Below are 22,194 nucleotides of genomic sequence, written 5' to 3'. Positions count from 1 at the left end.
CTCTGAACGCGTGACGATGCTAAATAAACTATCAGCCGTTTTACTTCATGTGATCCGCTCTGCCCCCCTTGCTCCCCCCTCTGCCCCCCACTACTTCCCCCCACTTCCCCCTGCTTCTCCCCACCTACTCCCCCCCCACTCTCCCCGCCTCCCCCCCGCTCCCTCCCGCTCCCTCCCCCCCGTCCCGTAGCGAGGCTCCGTGCGCTGCTCCCCCCGCGTGTGTCCCTCCGCCCCCCCCGCCGGCGGGGAGCCCTGCCCCCACCCGGGGCTCGACGCGTGCGGCTGCGCCGAGTGTGGCGGCTGCCGGTTTGGGGGGCGTACGTGCGCTGACGGGGAGGCGTTCCCCCACCCCAGCGAGCCCTGCTCCACCTGCCTGTGTCAGGTGCGCACGCACACACACACACACACGCACACACACACACACACGCACGCACACGCATGCACACACACGCACGCGCACACGCGTGCACACGCGTGCACACGCACACACGCACACGCGTGCACACGCACACACACACGCGCACACACGCACACACACGTACACACGCATGCACACACACACGTACAACAACAACAACAACCGCCATTCGCCACTAAGTGGCGGTGACGTCACCACGATGCTTGTGCCAGGCCAAGTGCACCTTGAGGCCACGTGAAGTGTCGAACGCCCGCTGGCAGGAGGTCACGGGGCAGACCCAGGTGCCACGGGTCGACTGACCGAGATGACCGAGATGACTGGCTGATGCACGCACACATGCACGCACACACACACGCGCATGCACACGCACGCACACATACGCATGCACACACGCTGCATTTTAGCCACCCGGCGCTCCGCTCGTTGTTGTGAGCGTCGCTCCTTTGCCCTCATTTGTTGTTGGAGGGCGCCTCCAACTGGCCAGTAGCATCCTTTACAAGCCTACTCCAACTACCCATACAAAGACAAAGATCCCCCGTATAGACTTAACAGACTGTTGGGGCAAGTGCTGTTAGCGAGCACCTATGAAGGCCAGCACGGCATTCGAGGGGGTGGGTGGCCAACACCACGCCCGGCCGCCTTTGTCTCCCTAGTGGCAATGTGTACGCACCGCACCAGGTACTAATTTGAGGCCGAGTCAACCTAGGGGAGGCCCAGGATCGGTTCAGATAATTGTCACCGGTTTTGGCCATGAACGGGAATCGAACTTTGGTGGCCGGGTTCGTAGCGTAGCACGCTAAACAACACACTACTGCTCCCCACACTGCCCATACACACACGCACCCACATACCCAACACCCATACACTCGCCCACATACCCAACACCCACACACTCGCCCACATACTCAACTATCCATACGCATGGTAGTGTAGCGGTTAACGCTACGCTGCGCTACAAACCCGGAGACCCGAGTTCCATTCCCGCTCACGGACACCAACGCCGGTGACGATTATCTGAACCGGTCCTGGACCTCCTCCCCTAGGTCGACGCGGCCTCAAGTGAGTACCTGGTGCGTGGTGTGTAAAATCATCACCACTGGGGAGACAAAGGCGGCCGGGCGTGGTGCTGGCTACCCACCCACACCCTCGTGTGCCATGCCGGCCTTCATGGGTACTGCTACTCGCTAACAGCACTTGCCCCAACGATCTCTTAAGGCTACACGGGGAATCTTAGTCTTTGTATGTCTTTGTATGTGTCGTGAGTCACTTCAGAGACGCTAATAGTAGGAGTTTATTCTACACGAGCCCACTCCCAGAACCGGCAGCCCGGAGCCCTCGCTCCCCGCTGCTTTTATTCTCCTCGGCGTGAATTGGCTCCACCCCTGACCACGCCCTGGCCATGGCCTGGCCACGCCCCTGGCCCCGCCTCCCTTCTCGAACCCTCCAGAGGATTCCAGGAGCCTCCCCACGAGGTCTACCGTGACCCTTGCCCCGGTTCCTCCGCCCTGCCGACACACACACATACACACACACCGCGTGTATGTGTGTGTGCCGGTACACACACACACACACAACGCGTGTATGTGTGTGTGCCGGCACATACACACACAACGCGTGTATGTGTGTGTGCCGGCACACACACACACACCGTGTGTATGTGTGTGTGTGCCGGCACACACACACACACACCGCGTGTATGCTCAGCGGCGTGTGCGCTAAGTGCCCACCTGCAGTTGCTGCTGCTGGCCAACAGTCGGCGCTGTGTCACTGCATACGTGCGGATGGGTGCTACTCGCTCGCAGCACTCGCCCCAACAGCCCGTTAAACGCTACACGGGGGGGGGGGCGACCTTTGTCTTTGTGTGCGCGCGAGCAGTCGGGACGTGTGACGTGCGAGCCGCCCGCGTGCCCCCCGCTCAGCTGCGCCGACCCGGAGCCCCCCGTGCCCCCCGCGTGTTGCCCCGTGTGCTCGGGGGGGTGCCGCGTCGAGGGGGGAGGGCCGCGCGTCCCCCACGGACGCCGCTACGACGACCCCCGCCGGCCGTGCCACTCCTGCACCTGCAGGGTGACAAATGCCGCCGTCTTGTCACGCACACCCCCGTGTCTCTTTCTCTCCTCGTGTGTCTCTCTCCCCGTGTGTCTCTCCCTGTGTCTCTCTCCCTGCGTGTCTCTCTCTCTCTCTGTGTCTCTCTCCCTGTGCCTCTCCCTGTGTCTCTCGCTCTGCGTGTCTCTCTCTGTGTGTCTCTCTCCCTGCGTGTCTCTCTCTCTCTCTGTGTCTCTCTCCCTGCGTGTCTCTCTCCCTGTGTGTCTCTCTCCCTGCGTGTCTCTCCCTGCGTGTCTCTCTCCCTGTGTGTCTCTCTCCCTGTGTCTCTCTCCCTGCGTGTCTCTCTCCCTGCGTGTCTCTCTCCCTGTGTCTCTCTCCCTGCGTGTCTCTCTCCCTGTGTGTCTCTCTCCCTGTGTGTCTCTCTCCCTGCGTGTCTCTCTCCCTGTGTCTCTCCCTGTGTCTCTCTACCTGCGTGTCCCTCTCTCTCTGTGTCTCTCTCCCTGTGTGTCTCTCTCCACGTGTCTCTCTCCCTGCGTGTCTCTCTCCCTGCGTGTCTCTCCCTGCGTGTCTCTCTCCCTGCGTGTCTCCCTGCATGCGTGTCCCCCTCTCAACATCACGATATCCCACCGTGTCTCCCTGTCTCTCAGAAAACCACGTCTATGCAGAACGGGGAGCTGCCATTATCCCAAACCACTGTCGCCGTGTCCCCGTGTGTCCCACGCGTGTCCCACGCGTGTCCCCGTGTGTCCCACGCGTGTCCCACACGTGTCCCCGTGTGTCCCACGCGTGTCCCTATGTATCTCCACGTGTGTCCCCGCGTGTCCCCGCGTGTCTCCGCGTGTCCCCGCGTGTCTCCGCGTGTGCCCGTGTGTCCCAAGCGTGTCCCCCGCGTGTCCCCGTGTGTCCCACGCGTGTCCCTATGTATCTCCACTTGTATCATCCCCGTATGTCCCTGTGTGTCCCCGCGTGTCTCTGCGTATGTCCCTGTGTGTCTCCGCGTGTCCCCGCGTGTCTCCGCGTGCGTCATCCCCCGCCGCCGTCTCGCCGCCGGCGCCCGCAGAACGGCGACCTCTCCTGCTCCCCGCGCCGCTGCCCCCGCCCGCGCTGCTCCCACCCGCTGCCCGCGCGGCCCCCGGCCTCCTGCTGCCCCTCGTGCGCCGGCGGCTGCCTCCACGAAGAGGGCGTCGAGCTGGCCGAGGGGCAGGCGGCGCCGCGGTCGGAGCTCGCGCCCTGCCAGCGCTGCGTGTGCCTGGCGGGCAGCGTGCTGTGCACGCCCCTCGCCTGCCCCCGCGAGGGCGCCGCCTGCCTCCGGCCCCGCGTGCCCGAGGGGCAGTGCTGCCCCGTGTGCGAAGGTGCACGCGCACGCATCCACACACGCCCACACACACACCCACACACGCCCGCACACACCCGCACGCACTCGTACGCACCCACACGCACTCGCACACACCCGCACGGCCGCACACATCCACACACACCCACACGACCGCACACATACGCACGCACTCGCTCACACCCGCACAAACACGCGCACACGTACGCACACACTCGCACACACCCACACACACCCACATGACCGCACACATACGCACGCACACACTCGCTCACGCCTGCACACACTCGCTCACACCTGCACAAACACGCGCACACATACGCACACACTCGCACACACCCACACACCCACACACACCGGCACACACCCACACGCCCGCACGAACTCGCAAACACCCACAAAACTAGCGCACACATACGCACCCCCGCACACTCGCACGCACCCGCACACACACACCTGCACACACGCGCACACACACACTCGCACAGACGCGCACACACACACAAAGACACACTCGCACACACACCCGCACACAAAGACACACACGCGCACGCGCGCACACACACACGCGCACACGCACACACACACGCACACACACGCGCACACACACACGCACACACACGCGCACACGCACACACACACGCACACACACACGCACACACACGCGCACACACACACACCTGCCGTGTGCCTCCTTGTCTCTCTGCGTCTGCGTCTCGTTGTGTGTGCCGAGGGGAGCGGCAGTGTAGCGGTTCGCTCGCTGCGCCACGCACCCAGCCACCCAAGTTCGATTCCCGCTCACCACCACCAACAACAATATTTAAACCGGACCTGGGCCTCCCTTAAGTCAACGTAGCCTTCAATAAATGAGTACCAGGTATGGTGTATAGACATCAGTACTGGGGAGACACAGGTGGTGTTGCCCACCCCACCCCCGTTGCGTGCCGTACTGGCACTTGCCCAGACGCTCTGTTCGAGGCAGAGGTCGCCATCGGGTACCCGATACCCGTACCCTACCCAATACCCGGCTACCCGTACCCAGCCAGGTACGGGTACGGGTACCCGTTTGCGACCCTGGTGCGGCCGGGTACGGGTAGGCCGTGAGTCACTGGTGAGTCACCGTTTGTCACTCATTTCTCAACGTCTTGTCTCTTCTCACAATTCAAGTTCCTAGAATCAACCCACCCGCGCCTGTAACATGGCTTCATCCCAGAGGTCGCAATCGGGTATCCATACCCTACCCGATACCCGGCAGGGTACGGGTAGCCGGGTATCGGGTAGGGTGCGGGTACCCGATTGCGACCCTGGTGCGGCCGGGTACGGGTTCGGGTAAGGAATCAAAACCCGTTTGCGACCTCTGGTTCGAGGCTGATACGGGTGATCTTTATCTGTGTGTGTCTGTGCCCAGGCTGCATGCACATGGGCGTGGAGCTGAGCGAAGGTGACATCTGGACCGACCCTCGTTCCCCGTGCGAACTCTGCGTCTGTAAGGTGAGTGGCCGGGAGGGAAGGACATTGACACCGTGCGATCAAAACCAGAGGTCGATCTCCCGGCACCCCGCACCCAGTATACGTCTCACTAAAAACTAAAAAGCACACATCCATCGATGCTTTATTTTTAGCAGGTAAGGCCCCACTGAGTGGAATAGCTCCTTTTGAGGAGTGACCTGGCTATCACGAATGATAACTCAACTACGAAGTGGCTCATCACCGCGTGGATATTTATAGCAGCCCAATACTCTGAACCCATGTTCATTGTAAATGTGGAGGGAAGAATAGGCAGCACCCGGAGAAAAAATCCACGCGACCACGGGGAGAGAGAGACACGCAAACTCCAATTATACAGCAGCAAGCGACAGGGACGGGATAGAACCCACGACCTCCTGTACACCGGGCGAGGGAGTTAACATCTCCTAGCCACCGCGATGATGATGATGAGAGAGAGACACGCAAACTCCAAATATACAGCAGGCGTCTGGGTCGGGATCGAACCCACGACCTCCTGCACACCGGGCGAGGGAGTTAACATCTCCTAGCCACCGTGTGCGCCCCGTGGCTGTTACTCTCGCTGCGTCTCGCTGCGGCCGTGGCTGTGGCTAAGTCATGGGCCATCTGCTGCAGTCTACCAGAAAGGTTGTCCACGTCCCGGCGTGCCACCACGATGTGGCCGTGTCAAGCGGCTGGTCTCGTGCCAGCGAGCCAGAAGTTAGTCAGTGACAAATGAATAGCGTTGGTGTCGATGGTGATGTTGAACATGGTGATGGCGACGTTGATGGTGGTGACGGCGATGATGGTGATAATGTTGAGGATGGTGATGGCGACGTTGATGGTGGTGATGATGTTGAGGATGGTAGTGGCGACGTTGATGGTGGTGACGGCGATGATGGTGATGGTGATGATGTTGAGGATGGTGATGGCGACGTTGATGGTGGTGACGGCGATGATGGTGATAATGTTGAGGATGGTGATGGCGACGTTGATGGTGGTGATGGTGATGATGTTAAGCATGGTGATGGCGACGTTGATGGTGATGATGGTGATGGTGATAATGTTGAGGATAGTGGTGGCGACGTTGACGGTGGTGACGGCGATGCTGACGACGATGCTGATGTTGGTGGTGTGCAGGCTGGGCACGTGCTGTGCGAGCAGGGGGAGTGCAGCGGCTGTCTGCACGAAGGCCGCTTGCTCGCGGACAGAGAAACCCTCCAGCCAGACGCCTGCACCACCTGCACCTGCCAGGCACTCGCACAGACACACACACACAGACACACACACAGACACACACACAGACACACAGATACACACACACAGACACAGACACACACACAGACACACACACAGACACACACACACAGACACACACAGACACACACACACAAACACACACGCACAGACACACACACACACATAGAAACACACAGACACACACAGAGACACACACACAGACACACACACACACAGAGACACACACACACACAGACACACACACAGACACACACACAGACACACACACACAGACACACACAGAAACACACACACACAGACACACACAGACACACACACACAGAGACACACACACACACAGACACACACACAGACACACACACACAGACAAAAAAAAGACAAAGATCCCCCATATAGCCTTAACAGACTGTAGGGGCAAGTGCTGTTAGCAAGCACCTATAAAGGCTGGCACGGCACACGAGGGGGTGGGTGGCCAACACCACGCCTGGCTGCCTTTGTCTCCCTAGTGGCGATGTTTACACATCGCACCAGGTACTCATTTTAGGCTGAGTCGACCTAGGGGAAGCCCAGGACCGGTTCAAGTCTAATTTGCCACTGTTGTTGCTAGTGAGTAGGTATCGAACTCAGGTCCGCCCGGTTTGTAGCGCAGTGCGCTGACCACTAATATTACCACTCCCCACACACACACACGTAAATCCACACACACACCCACACACGTAAATCCACACACGCACACGTAAATTCACACACACACACGTAAATCCACACACACACAAACACACATGCCCGCTTAGCAATACAACAACAGCCGCCAATTGCCCCTAAGTGGCAGTGACGTCACCAGGGCACTTATGCCAGGCTAGGTGCACTCTTAGGCCACGTGAAGTGTGGAAGGCTCGCTGTTGGCAGGAGGTCACGGGACAGACCCAGCAGGTGCCGTGGGTTGACTGCTGTGCCAGGCTAGGTGCAGGAGGAGGTCACGGGACAGACCCAGCAGGTGCCATGGGTTGACTGCTGTGCCAGGCTAGGTGCAGGAGGAGGTCACGGGACAGACCCAGCAGGTGCCATGGGTTGACTGCTGTGCCAGGCTAGGTGCAGGAGGAGGTCACGGGACAGACCCAGCAAGTGCCATGGGTTGACTGCTGTGCCAGGCTAGGTGCAGGAGGAGGTCACGGGACAGACCCAGCAGGTGCCATGGGTTGACTGCTGTGCTAGGCTAGGTGCAGGAGGAGGTCACGGGACAGATTCAGCAAGTGCCATGGGTTGACTGCTGTGCCAGGCTAGGTGCAGGAGGCGGTCACGGGACAGACCCAGCAGGTGCCATGGGTTGACTGAGTTGGCTGGCAGATGCACCACCCCCTGCACTGCCCACTGTGCCAACTCGCTGCGTTGTCGTTGACTGCGTTTGATTCAACATTCCGGGGCCTCGCGTAGGTTGACTACCTCGTGCGTCGTGTAAACATTGTCACGAGGGAGACAAAGGCGGCCGGGCATTAAAACTATGAGATGTGCAGCTCTTTTTCAGAAGCCACAAATGATAGCCCAACGAAGTGGCTTATCGCGTGGAAATGTTGATTCTAAATGTGGAGGGGGAAACCAGAGGTCCCGGAGAAAAATCCACGCGACCACAGGGAGAACATGCAAACTCCAAATATACAACAGGTGTCATGGTCGGGATTGAACCCCTGACCTCCTGTATACCAGGCGAGGCAGTTAACATTTCCTAGCCACCCTCATGACGATGAGAGACGCAAACTCCAACTATACAGCAGGCGTCATTGTTGGGATTGAACCCATGGCCTCCTGTACACCAGGCGAGGTAGTTAACATCTCCTAGGCACCATGATGATGATGAGAGAGACACGCAAACTCCAAATATACAGCAGCAGGGGTCAGGATCGAACCCACATCCTTCTGTAAACCAGGCGAGGTAGTTAACATCTCCTAGCCACCGTGATGATGATGATGAGAGAGACACGCCACACTGATAGTAGCAACCCACCCCCTCGTGCGCCGTGCCAGCCTTCGTAGGTGCTGCTCACTAACAACACTTGCCCTGACAGTCTGTTGGAGGCTACACAGGACATCTTTATCTTGTGTGTGTGTGTGTACAGGCAGGGAGTGTGCACTGCACAGCCAATCCGTGTCCTCCTCTTCGCTGCGTCCATCAGTTCACGGTCCCGGGGGAATGCTGCCCACAGTGCCAAGGTGCGTCCACTCACTCACTGCCCAGCTGCTCGCTCGCTCACTCACCACCAGTCGCTCGCCAGCTCACCTCCTGGTTCACTCGCTCACTCAGCCACGCATCCGTGCACCCGCTCAGACCGCTCGCCCTCTTGCTCAACGGTTCACGCACTCGCTCGCTAACCAGAGGTCGCAACCGGGTACCCGATACCCGTACCCTACCCGGGTACCCGGCCGGGTACGGATAGCCGGGTATCGGGTAGGGTACGGGTATCGGGTACCCGGTTGCGACCTCTGCCGCTTGCCAACAGCGCTCGCCGCGACGGCGGCCCCCCGCTGAAGGCCTCACCGGGGTGGTTGGGGGACACCTTTGCCTGTGTGTGTGCAGGCTGCGTGTACGAGGGGCGGGTGCACGAGGAGGGCTCCGCGTGGGTGCCCGCGGCGCGGCCGTGCCTCGCCTGCGCCTGCCACTCCGGCGTCGTCACCTGCTCCGCGCCGCTCTGCCTCGCCGTGTCGCCCTGCGCGCCGCCGACCTCCGACCCCGGCGACGGGCGGTGCTGCCCGCGGTGCTCAGGTGGGCACGCGCGCAGATACACACACGCAGATACACACACGCAGATACACGCACGCACGCAGATACACGCACACAGATACACGCGCGCAGATACACACACGCAGATACACACACGCAGATACACGCACGCATGCAGATACACGCACGCAGATGCACGCACGCAGATGCACGCACGCAGATACACGCACACACGTACACACGCAGATACACGCACGCAGATACACGCACACACGCAGATACACGCACACACGCAGATACACGCACACACACAGATACACGCACACACGCAGATACACGCACGCAGATACACGCACACACGCAGATACACGCACACATGCAGATATACGCACACACGCAGATACACGCACGCAGATACACGCACACACGCAGATACACGCACACACGCAGATACATGCACGCAGATACACGCACACAGATACACGCACACATGCAGATACATGCACGCAGATACACGCACACAGATACACGCACACAGATACACGCACGCAGATACACGCACGCACGCAGATACACGCACGCACGCAGATACACGTACACACGCAGATACACGCACACACGCAGATACACGCACGCAGATACAGGCACACACGCAGATACACGCACACACGCAGATACACGCACACAGATACACGCACACAGATACATGCACGCAGATACACGCACGCACGCAGATACACGTACACACGCAGATACACGCACACACGCAGATACACGTACACACGCAGATACAGGCACGCGGACGCAGCTGTATTGCACACACGCGTATGTCAATACGGGCCGACGTGCGTACACACACACTGACGCAGGTCTCTCACGTGCGCTGCGTGCGTGCACACTGTGTATGGGTGCCCTGTGTGTGTGTACACTGCGTGTGTGTGTGTACACTGCGTGTGTGTGTACACTGTGTGTGTTCACTGTGTGTGTATACACTGTGTGTGTGTACACTGTGTGTGCAGGCTGTGTACACTGTGTGTGTGTACACTGTGTGTGTACACTGTGTGTGTGCGTTCACTGTGTGTGTGTGTGTGTACACTGCATGTGTGTGTTCACTGTGTGTGTACACTGTGTGTGTACACTGTGTGTGTGTGTTCACTGTGTGTGTACACTGCATGTGTGTGTGTACACTGCATGTGTGTGTGTGTACACTGCATGTGTGTGTGTGTACACTGCATGTGTGCGTGTGTACACTGCGTGCGTGTGTGTGTACACTGTGTGTGTGTGTACACTGTGTGTGTGTGTGTGTGCAGGCTGTGTACACGGCGGTGTCACCCACAAGCCAGGACACTCGTTCCAGCCGTCACATGACCCCTGTGAGATCTGCTTCTGCGAGGTAGCGTGGACACTGTGTGTGTGTACACTGTGTGTGTGTACACTGTGTGTGTGTGTACACTGTGTGTGTGTGTACACTGTGTGTGTGCGCTGCGTGTGTGTGTGTACACTGTGTGTGTGTGTACACTGTGTGTGTGCGCTGCGTGTGTGTACACTGTGTGTGTACATTGTGTGTGTGTGTACACTGTGTGTGTGTACACGTGTGTGTGTACACTCTGTGTGTGTACACTGTGTGTGTGTACACTGTGTGTGTGTACACGTGTGTGTGTGCGCTGTGTGTGTGTGTGTGTACACTGTGTGTGTACACGTGTGTGTGTGTGTACACTGTGTGTGTGCGCTGTGTGTGTGTGTGTACACTGTGTGTGTACACTGTGTGTGTACTGTGTGTGTACACACTGTGTGTGTACACTGTGTGTGTGTACACTGTGTGTGTGTACACGTTGTGTGTGTGTGTGCGCTGTGTGTGTGTACACGTTGTGTGTGTGTACACGTCTGTGTGTGTGTACACTGTGTGTGTGTACACTGTGTGTGTGTGTACTCTGTGTGTGTGTACACGTGTGTGTGTGTACACTCTGTGTGTACACTGTGTGTGTGTACACGTGTGTGTGTACACTCTGTGTGTGCGCAGGAGCTGTCGAGCGGCGAGCACGTGCTGCACTGTGAGCGCAGGATGTGCCCGAGCCTCGTCGACTGCCCCCACGCCAGCGTGCAGCCTCCCCCCCCGGGCAGCTGCTGCCCCACCTGCACAGGTTGTGTGTGCGTGCGTGCGTAGGTACGTACGTGCATACGTACATGAGTGTGTGCGTACGTGCGTACGTGCGTGCGTACGTGGGGAGCGGTAGTGCAACGGTCAGCGCGCCGCGCTACGAACCCGGCGACCCGAGTTCGATTCCCGCTCACGGCCCATCGTCGCTGGGGTAACATCTGAACCGGTTTTGGGCCCTCCCCCTAGGTCGACTCAGCCTCAAATGAGCACCTGGTGCAGTGTGCAGGCGTCGCCGCTGGCAAGACAAAGGTGGACGGACGGTTGGTGTGGTGACGGCAACATCACCACCCCATCATGTGCCAACAGTCCGTTAAGGCTACACGGGGGACCTTTATCTGTTGTGCGTGATGCCCTGCGCTACGAACCCGGCGACCCGAGTTCGATTCCCGCTCACGGCCAACACCGGCGACGATTAATTTGAACCGGTCCTGGGCCTCCTCCCCTAAGTCGACTCAGCCTCAAATGCGTTACCTGGCGTGGTGCGTTAAATCATTGCCACCGGGGAGACGAAGGCGGCCGGCGTGGTGCTGGCCACCAAGCAGAGGTCGTAACCGGGTACCCGATACCCGTACCCGGCCGGGTACGGGTACAGCCGGGTACGGGTAGGGTACGGGTACGGCCGGGTACGGGTACCCGTTTGCGACCCTGGTGCGGCCGGGTACGGGTAAGGAATCAAAACCCGTTTGTGACCTCTGCCACCAAGCCCCCCTCGTGTGCCGTGCCGGCCTTCATAGGCGCCACTCGCTGAACAGCACTTGCCCCAACAGCGCGGTGAAGGCTATAATCGGGGGGGTGGATCTTTGTCTTTGGATGGCAGCGGCTCTGGGCAACTGCTCGTTGTCGGTGAGCGGGCGCCAGGTGTACGCCAGCGAGGACCCCTGCTACATGTGCGAGTGCCAGGTGGGTCTGACTGCCCGCACACGGCACACCACGTCCAGTATGACAGCTCCGCCGCTACGTGTGGACACTGTGTGTACACTGTGTGTGTGTGTAAATTGTGTGTGTGTGTGTACACTGTGTGTGTGTGTACACTGTGTGTGTGTGTACATTGTGTGTACACTGTGTGCATGCGTGTACATTGTGTGTTTACACACAGTGTACACACACACGCAGTGTAAACACACACACGCACAGTGATGCGGCCAGACCCGGCGATGCGGCCAGACCTGGTGCTGCCCTATGTGGGGTGTGCGTGGGTGCCTGCACTTGCCCCAACAGTCTGTGAAGGCTATACGGGTGGGGGGGATCTTTGTCTTTGCAGGAGATCACGTGGGTGTGCGTTCGTCAGCTGTGCCCCACCCTGAGCTGCCCCCTGGTGGAGCAGTTCACCCCGCCTGAATCGTGCTGCCCCATCTGCGAAGGTGTGCGTGGGGTGTGTGGGGGGTGTGGGGGGTGTAGGGAGTGTATGGTGTGTGTGGGGTGTATGGGGTGTGTGTGGGGTGTGCATGGGTGTGTGGGGGGTGTGCATGGGGTGTGTGGGGGGTGTGGGGTGTGTATGGGGTGTGTATGGGGTGTGTATGGGGTGTATGGGGTGTATTGGGTGTTATGGGGTGTGTGGTGTGTGGGGTGTGTGGAGTGTATGGGGTGTGGGGTTTTGGGTGTGTGGGGTGTGTGTGGGGTGTGTGGGGTGTGTGTGGGGTGTATATGGGGTGTGTATGGGGTGTGTATGGGGTGTGTATGGGGTGTGTATGGGGTGTATTGGGTGTTATGGGGTGTGTGGTGTGTGTGGTGTGTGGGGTGTGTGTGGGGTATGTGGGGTGTGTGTGGGGTGTGTGGGGTGTGTGTGGGGTGTGTGTGGGGTGTGTGTGGGGTGTATGGGGTCTATGGTGTGTGTGGGGTTCCACTCGCGAACAGCACTTGTCCCCAGCAGTCTGCGAAGGCTACACGGGGGATCTTTGTCTCTCGACGCAGATTGCGTGATCGAGGATCGACGCGTACCCGACGGAGGGACTTTCCTCGACGGAGCAAACAGCTGCATCACCTGCATCTGCTCGGTAGCCGCTCGCTCGCTCGCTCACTCACTCACCCCTCCGTTTCAAATATTTGATTATTTTCATTCATTGCGATATCAGAATCAGAATATTTATTTTTGCTGGGCAAACGTTGAATTGAGCTCAGCGACCAGAGTTCGATTTCCGCTCACGGCTACCAAAAGCAGTGACGATTATCCGAACCGGTCCTGGGTTTTCCCTAGATCGACTCAGCCTCAAATGAGTACCTGGTGCGGTGTAGTAAACATCGCCACTGGGGAGACACAGGCAGCCGGGCGTGGTGCTGGCCACCCAGCCTCTCGTGTACCGTGCCGACCTTCATAGGTGCTCGCTAACAGCATTTGCCTCAACTGTCTGTGTCTTTGTCTTTTGTGTTAGCTTGGACACGTAGAATGCACCATCGAAGAATGTGCCCCGGTGCATTGTGGGATGGGAATGGAGCTCGAAATTCTTCCTGGGGTGTGCTGCCCCGAATGCCGAGGTGAGCGTGGGAGTGGCTGAGTGAGTGAGTGGTGAGTGTTGAGTGGCTGAGTGAGTGAGTGGTGAGTGTTGAGTGGCTGAGTGGCTGAGTGAGTGGGTGAGTGAGTGGTGAGTGAGTGGGTGGGTGACTGAGTGGCTGAGTGAGTGGGTGAGTGAGTGGTGAGTGAGTGGGTGGGTGACTGAGTGGTGAGTTAGCGAGAAAAGCAGGCGATTGAGCGTGTGAGTGAATTTTCAATGGGTTAAGCGAGTTGAACTATGACCCCAACCGATAAAGCGAGCAGGTGAGCGAGGCAGTGAAAGAATGACGTCGTCGATGAGCGAGAGGGTAAATGAGCGATCTCACTCGCGAGCGGGTGAGTGAATGGGTGAGTTATCTCGCTGGCGAGCGTGCAGAGCGGCGCGTGCCGTGCGTGTACGCGGGCCGTGAGCTGGGCCCCGGGGCGCGCTGGGCCGTGGACGAGTGCACGCGCTGCACCTGCGTGGGAGGCAACGTGCACTGCAGCACGGAGCGCTGCGCCCCGCCGCACTGCCCCAACGTGAGTACCCCAACAGCAGCGCGCGCGGGGGCAGCCGCAGTACACACGCAGCACACACACACAGCACACACACCATACACACACAGTACACACATACACAGCACACACACCGTACACACACAGTACACACACAGTGCACACACACGCAGTACACACACACAGTACACACAGGACACACACAGGACACACACAGCACACACACAGCACACACACAAAACACACACACAGTACACACACACAGTACACATATACACAGCACACAAAGTGTACACACATACACACATACACAGTACACACACAGTACACAGGCAGTACACACAGTACAGACATACACAGTACACAGGCACTACACACAGTACACACATACACAGCACACACACAGCACACACACAGTACACACACACAGTACACACACACAGTACACATATACACAGCACACACACAGTACACACACAGTACACACATACACAGTACACACACAGTACACACATACACAGTACACACACAGTACACAGGCAGTACACACAGTACACACAAACACAGCACACACACAGTGGCACACGTGACCCCGACCGGTGCGACGGCGCAGGACGAGATCCCGACGCTGACGGGCGGCGCGTGCTGCCCCCGCTGCCTGCCCCGCCCGGCCACGTGCGTCGTGTTTGGCGACCCGCACTACCGCACCTTCGACGGCGCCACGGTGCACTTCCAGGGCTCCTGCAGCTACACGCTGGCGCAGGACTGCACCGCGCGTGACTTCACGTGAGCGCCGCGACGCGTTCAGGATCCGTCGTGAGCACCGCGACGCCTCGCTGCCGCGGCGCGAGCGGGTTGAGCGGGCGAGCGGGCGGGCGAGAGAGACAGCAGACGGTTGAGCAGGCGGGTGGGCAAGAGAGCGAGCGGGTGGGCGAGTGAGTGGGCGAGAGAGCAGGCTGGCAAGAGAGTGGGCGAGAGAACGGGTGGGTGGGCGAGTGGGCGAGAGAGCGGGCGGGCGAGAGAGACAGCGGATGGGTGAGAGAGACAGCGGACGGTTGAGCAGGCGGGTGGGCGAGAGAGTGAGCGAGAGAGTGGGCGGGTGAGAGAGTGGGCGAGAGAGCAAGTAGGCGAGAGAGACAGTGGACGCGTCGTGACGGAGCGACGCGCGTGTGCAACTCGCAGGATCCAGGTGACGAACGACAACCGCGGCCTGCAGGGCGTGTCGTGGACACGTGACGTGCTGGTGCGTGTCGGGGATGCACACGTGTGGCTGCTGCAGGACTGGGAGGTCAAGGTGAGAGCGCCTCCCTCCCTCCCTCCCTGCCGCTCACTCGCCCTTCTCCTCCTGTGTGTGTGTGTGACCCAGTATATGCATCTGTGTGTAGCTGTGTGTGTGCTACGAGTTTTGTTCCTGCTCACGACCACCGACACCACGGTGTTGTAGTGAACGTCGCCACTGGGGAGACAAAGGCGGCCGGGTGTGGTGCTGGCCACCCACCCTCTCGCGTGCCACGATGCCGGCCTTCGTAACAGCACTTGCCCCGACGCTCCGTTAAGGCTACACGGGGGACCTTCGCCTGTGCGTGCGTGCGTGCGCAGGTGAAAGGCGAGACCGTGACACTGCCGTACCTGAAGGAGCCGCACCTGTACGTGGAGAGGAAAGCGAATCACATCCTTCTCAACACCAACATCGGCCTCAAGGTGCGTCGCCACGCCGGTGAAGTTATGCCAAGAACACGGCCCCCCCCACCGGCCCCCCCAGCGGGCGGTGAGCTGAAGAGGGCACCGTGAGGAACCGGCCGTTGGTGAACAATCGTTGGCGTTTACGACAGACAGCGCCGTTTCGTTCAGCGCTCAGTTGGCCCGAGAAGCATGGACATTGACTCTAAATGTGGAGGGAAAAACCGGAGGACCCAGAGAAAAATCCACGCGACCACGGGGAGAGAGAAACACCACAAACTCCAAATATACAGCGGCAGGCGTCAGGGTCGGGATAGAACCCACGACCTCCTGCATACCAGGCGAGGTAGTCAACATCTCCTAGCCACCGTGATGATGATGATGAGAGAGAGACACGCAGACTCCAAATATACAGCAGCGATAGGATCTGGGTCGAACACACGACTTCCTGCACACCAGGCGAGATAGTTAACATCTCCTAGCCACCGTGATGATGATGATGAGAGAGACACGCAAACTCCAAATATACAGCAGGCGTCAGGGTCGGGATTGAACCCACGACCTCCTGTACACCAGGCGAGGTAGTCAACATCTCCTAGCCACCGTGATGATGATGATGAGAGAGACACGCAGACTCCAAATATACAGCGGCAGGCGTCAGGGTCGGGATCGAACCCACGACCTCCTGTGTACCAGGCGAGGTAGTCAACATTTCCTAGCCACCGCAACAACAACAACAACACCAACAACAATAATCCGTGTGTGGGGTGCCACACTGCCGCCGGCCGATGTCTCTCGCGGTTCGGCCCCCGTCACTTTCGCCGCGCTCCCGCACCCAGCCTGGCACGGTGGCCCGGTTGTTTTGTCTCCGCGCAGGTGCTGTGGAACGGCAAGAGCCACCTGGAGGTGAGCGTGCCCGGCTCCTACAAGGAGCGCACCTGCGGCCTGTGCGGGAACTTCAACGGCATCGCGCAGGACGACACGAGGCTGCCCAGCAACGCCATCGCGTCTTCGCACGCACACTTCGGCAACAGCTGGAAGGTGCGGAGGGGGGGCGGAGGGGGGGCGGAGGGAGGGGATGGAGGGGGGTTGAAGGGGGGGCGGAGGGGGGGGGCCTCTCTTGCGAGATTCGCGATGGCTGTGCTGGTGACCGAGACAGTGCCGGTGAGAGCCGTGGTGTTGGGTTCGTTCATAATGGCCACTTCCACCTCCCTCCCATTCCCCCCCCCCTTCTTCTCTACCCTCCCTCCCTCCCCCCTCCCTCCCCCTTCCCTCCCCCTCCCTCCCTCCCCCTCCCTCTTCTCTCCCCCTCCATCGCTCCCCCCTCCCCCCCCCTCCCTCCCCCTCCCTCCCCCTCCCCCACCCTCCCTCCCCCCTCCCCCCCTCCCTCCCCCCTCCCTCCCCCTCCCTCCCTCCCCCTCCCTCTTCCCTCCCCCTCCCTCTTCCCTCCCTCTTCCCTCCCCCTCCATCGCTCCCTCCCCCCTCCCCCCCCCTCCCTCCCCATCCCTCCCCCCTCCCTCCCCCTCCCTCCCCCCTCCCTCCCCCTCCCTCCCTCCCCCTCCCTCTTCCCTCCCTCCCCCACCCCCCCTAGGTCACCGACCCCAGCTCCCCGGCGCCGCCGTGCGAGGACGTGGACGACGTGGACCCGTGCCGCCGCGCCGGCTACCGTGCCCACCGCGAGGCCAACGCGCGCTGCCGGGCCCTGCGGGGGGCGGCGGGCGGCGCCTTCGCCCCGTGCCGCGCCGCCGTGCCCCCCGCCGCCTTCTACGCCGCCTGCGTCTACGACCTCTGCGCCTGCGCCGCCGGGCTGGGCGGCGGCGCCGGGCTCGGAGCGCCGCCGACGTCGCCCGAGACGTGCCTGTGCGACGTGCTGGAGGCGTATGCCGCTCGCTGCCACGCCGCCGGGGTCCACGTGCAGTGGCGCACCGCCACGCTGTGTGGTGGGTGCACACACACACACACCTCGCCAGCAACGCAGCCCCTACCCACTCCCTCCCTCCTCTCCCCTCCCCCCTCCCTCACCCTTCCCCCTCCTCCCTCCCTCGCCCTCCCCCCTCCTCCCACCTCCTCCCCCCTCCCTCCTCTCCCTCCTCCCCCCTCCCTCACCCTCCCCCCTCCTCCCTCCTTCTCCCCCCTCCCTCCTTCCTCCCCCTCCCTCTTCCCTCCTCTCCCCCTCTCTCCTCATCCCCCTCCCCTCCCTCGTCCCCCCTCCCTCCTCCTTCCCCCTCCCTCTTCCCCCCACCCTCCTCTTCCCCCCTCCCCCCACTTACCCTTCCCTCCCTCCTCCTCGTCCTCCAACAGCAGCTACTAACCCCCGCCCCCTCTCTCACCACGTGACGTAGCGTGTGTCTATCCTGTCTGCCCTCCGTGTGCGCGTCACCCCGTGTGTGTCCCGTCTCTCCCCGTGTGTTTCCCGTCTCTCCCCGTGCGCTCGCCAGCCGTGTCCTGCCCGACGGAGCGTGGCTACGTGTTTGACGAGTGCGGCCCGCGCTGCCCGCGCACCTGCTACAACCGCGACGTGCCGCTCGGCGTGGTGGAGGCCGCGTGCCTGCAGCCGTGCGTGCCGGGCTGCCAGTGCCCCGCCGGACTCGTCGAGCACCTGGGCGCCTGCGTGCGGCCCGAGGCTTGCCCCTCGGTGGTGTACGGCGACGACGCGGGGCCCGTCACTGCCGCCGCAGACGCCGCGTGATACGGTGGAGCATTCGCTCTACGCCCGTCGCGTCACGTCCTGTCCGTCCGTCCGTTCCATCCATCCCGTCTGTCCATCTGTCCCATCTGTCCCATCCCATTCCATCCATCCCGTCTGTCCGTCTGTCCCATCTGTCCCATCCCATTCCATCCATCCCGTCTGTCCATCTGTCCCATCTGTCCCATCCCATTTCATCCATCCCGTCCATCCGTCTTTCCCGTCCTGTCCCATCCGTCCTTCCCGTCTGCCTACAAATAACTCGAGGTGGTGGGGTTCTAGCCACGGGGCCCTCGACTGCGAAACCTGCCGCGTGCCGCCGAGCCCGCGAGATGCCAAGCGGCGCATCCCGTCGCGATCGCCCTCGTGCCGGGAGAACCACGAAGCCGACGCCGACGCCGCGCTCGCGGCTTGGATGCGCCGCGCGCTCCGCTCACCGCCCATGGTAACAAACAAAACGGAGCCACCCTGGACCCAATCCCCTTGCCAGCGCCGACCCCGACCCTCGCTGGTGCGTTCCACCCTTCGCCGTGACTCTCGACGCGAGCTCTGGCCGCCGTCCTGGGCCAGAGTCGAACTCGCGCGCCGTCTTGTTCACCGTTGTCAGGGAATGTGCTCCGAACGCCTCGAACCAAGCGCCAAACTGCACCCTCTGTCCCACAAGCCACACAAACTCTCATCCACGTTCACTCGCGCTATATAGCCCGTCCGTTTGTGCTTTCACTTTTGCCAGTCGCTATTTTAGACACGTCTATGTATTTTTACGACGACAAAATGTTTTATTGTTGCGTTCACATCATACCTCTGCATGTAATTGAACCTATATCCAAAGACAAAGATCCCCCGTGTAGCCTTAACAAACTCTTGGGGCAAGTGCTGTTAGCGAGCACCTATGAAGGCCGGCACGGCACACGAGGGGCTGGGTGGCCAGCACCACGCCCGGCCGCCTTTGTCTCCCCAAAGCGCTGATGTTTACACACCGCACCCAGGTGCTCATTTAAGGCTGAGTCGACCTCGGGGAGACTCAGGACCGGTTCAAATATCTGCACTGGCGATGAGCGGGAGTTGAACCCGGGTGGCCGGGTATGGAGCGTGGCGTTGACAACAACTCCCGCGCCCCACAATTGAACATGCACACAAACTTGTGTGTGTGTGTGTGTAATGGGTGCTAACATGAGGGTATTTTATATAAAAAAAAATATAATCGCATTTTTATACACACACAATTGTGTGACGTCTAGTTTTTAACAATATATTTTTTTTACAATTGCAAATGTATATATATTTTTGTTGTTTAATCAATTAAATGCATTTGCATACCACGTGTGTGCTGTTTGCGTGCTCCGGTCAGTGTTTTCCTTCACGAGTCATTAAATAATCGTGATGCCAACGCTGCACTGCCACACCAGGCATCCGCCCGCTGTGGCAGAGAGAGGTGACGGACTCGTGTGGACGTCACGGCGAATCCGGGGAGACTGCCCCGGGCCCCGCGCTTTGGGGGATGTAATACTTTTGGTTTGTGAAAAAAACAACAAGAATCGGCGTTTTTTACCCTTTCAGCCAATCAAACAGCAGGAGTGGCGTTAAGACGTTCAAACACCAAACAGAAACTTTTGGCAAGGAAGGAAGTCACAGCGTTAACCACCACAGGCTACTTGCGGTGACCATGCACACAGCCATGCCGTGATCACAGATGCGGCATCGTCTTCTGTTTGGCCTCGTCTCGCCAGCAGTGTCAGGCCAGAGAACGACGCCAAAAGACGAACGGTACCAGGACAATGCCACTCTCAGGGCATTTGTAGCTCGGGGTGAGCAGCTACACACATGGGACCTTTGATACCGGCAAAAATGTCCCAATTTGTAGCTTCCAGTTTAGTTTAAAGTCATCGTGGGGGGTGGGGGGCACGGTGGGGGTTGACTGGCCCCCCGCAACCCCCCCCCCCCCCATGGGCTGTGAACGTCCTCGTGTGCCACAGTGCCGGCAGCCTTCACAGGCACTGCTGCTGCTACTCGCTCACAGCACTTGCCCCAGCAGTCGGTTGAGGCTACACGGGGGATCTTTGTCTTTATTATTGTTGTGGTCGTTGTTCGGGCCACAGAGACACGTGGACGGGATGTTTACGAGCGAGCCGATGCAGAGCGCTCGGCTCGTCCAGAAATACGCGATGGACATCCTGAGGATGAGACTCGGTTGGGGCTAAGCAGCCCCGTTTCGTGGCCAACCGCGGGGGAAGGACAACGGATGGTGGGTCTCTGCGTGACCCAACATTGAGTCGCCACCTTTTGAGGTCGAGGAAGACAACAGCCACGTGGTAAGCCGGCGTCAAATTCTCCCCAAGCTTTACCTTCCTCGACATGTGACGGTGTCGTCGGCAGATGTGAATGAGTGTTTACATGTTGGAGGAAATCCCACGGGTGCGAGGGAGCAACGCTCTATCCCACGCACACGTGATCAAGTACGGTCCTACATTTGGTTTCAAAGTGCGTCCGTACCAGTGGGCTTCCTCCTACCCGACGGGAAGAACGTTCCAGACGGCCGCAGAAGCAGCGCGCTCTGAAAGCGCCGCGCGACGCGAGAGGCCAGGTTGAGTCTCGTTCGCTCGAGCGAGCGATGAGGCGAGTGAAGGAACGAGTCACGGAGAAGGAGGAGGAGTTGGAGGAGGAGGTGGTGGTGGTGGCGTTTGTTGTCTGGGACATTCTTGTCTTGTGCAACGTACGTACTATGTACGGTTGTTGAACTCCTTTCGCAAATTCTAGATTTGAAGCTTTCGTGACTGCAAGGATTCATACTCTTAGGTTTTTTTCGGTAAAGTCACGTAGGTAAAAAATAAAAATAAATAATAAAAATAATAAAAATAAATAATGTGATTTTTATAGAATAATAAATATTTTTCTATTATTATTTCTATTATTTGTATTATTTATTTTTTAGCTACGTGACTTTACCGAAAAAAACCTAAGAGTATGAATCCTTTCACAAACCTGTACGTGAACCACCCCGCGGGGGCGACTAACCATCGGTGGTGCAGGGACAGAGACTCACGGCGGGAGTTCAAAGGTTGCGGAATTTTCTCTTTATTGTAGCACTCACAATAAATAATAAATAGTGAACTTAAAACGTTGGCATGCTCGCACCGCGATTCCTGCCCAATTCCAACACGCAAAGCCTCGTGCTTGTCCGTGCTTTCCGGAAACACGAGTCTCTCGGATCAGGATTTATATATTAAGCATAAGGAACTACCACTAGGCTAGAAGGTGTGTCTATTGTCGCCCAATTTGTATTTTTACGCGAGAAAACCTGACCTTGAGACGACCTTCATGAAGCATTTCGGGGTCAAGTCAGTGAGTTTCAGTTCAAATCCCACTCGATCACATCATCACCATATCAGCATCATCATCATCATTATCATCCCTCCTGCAGTTGCCATGTCA

General features: G+C 59.3%; 1 protein-coding gene across 1 annotated transcript in view; it reads left to right on the top strand.

The window, feature by feature from the left end:
- The window catches only part of LOC133360298 (kielin/chordin-like protein), a 112,452-nt gene extending 92,461 nt beyond the window's left edge, over positions 1-19,991 (top strand). Inside the window, exons 37-56 of the mRNA XM_061578941.1 lie at positions 191-382; positions 2,294-2,482; positions 3,522-3,813; positions 5,203-5,285; positions 6,420-6,533; positions 8,654-8,747; positions 9,112-9,297; positions 10,566-10,648; positions 11,276-11,396; positions 12,231-12,313; positions 12,675-12,774; positions 13,325-13,407; positions 13,783-13,885; positions 14,278-14,420; positions 15,010-15,182; positions 15,579-15,690; positions 15,996-16,097; positions 16,953-17,117; positions 17,668-18,016; positions 18,515-19,991. Of these exons, the coding sequence (XP_061434925.1) occupies positions 191-382; positions 2,294-2,482; positions 3,522-3,813; positions 5,203-5,285; positions 6,420-6,533; positions 8,654-8,747; positions 9,112-9,297; positions 10,566-10,648; positions 11,276-11,396; positions 12,231-12,313; positions 12,675-12,774; positions 13,325-13,407; positions 13,783-13,885; positions 14,278-14,420; positions 15,010-15,182; positions 15,579-15,690; positions 15,996-16,097; positions 16,953-17,117; positions 17,668-18,016; positions 18,515-18,765 (3,018 nt within the window). The 3' untranslated portion in view covers positions 18,766-19,991. The remainder of the gene's footprint in view (positions 1-190; positions 383-2,293; positions 2,483-3,521; positions 3,814-5,202; positions 5,286-6,419; positions 6,534-8,653; positions 8,748-9,111; positions 9,298-10,565; positions 10,649-11,275; positions 11,397-12,230; positions 12,314-12,674; positions 12,775-13,324; positions 13,408-13,782; positions 13,886-14,277; positions 14,421-15,009; positions 15,183-15,578; positions 15,691-15,995; positions 16,098-16,952; positions 17,118-17,667; positions 18,017-18,514) is intronic.
- Positions 19,992-22,194: the final 2,203 nt, after the last annotated feature.

The sequence above is a fragment of the Lethenteron reissneri genome, chromosome 68, assembly GCF_015708825.2.
Source record: "Lethenteron reissneri isolate LAM-NWPU_2019-01 chromosome 68, ASM1570882v1, whole genome shotgun sequence".
Classification (NCBI taxonomy): Eukaryota; Metazoa; Chordata; class Hyperoartia; order Petromyzontiformes; family Petromyzontidae; genus Lethenteron; species Lethenteron reissneri.
This window is presented reverse-complemented; position numbering and strand designations above follow the sequence as displayed.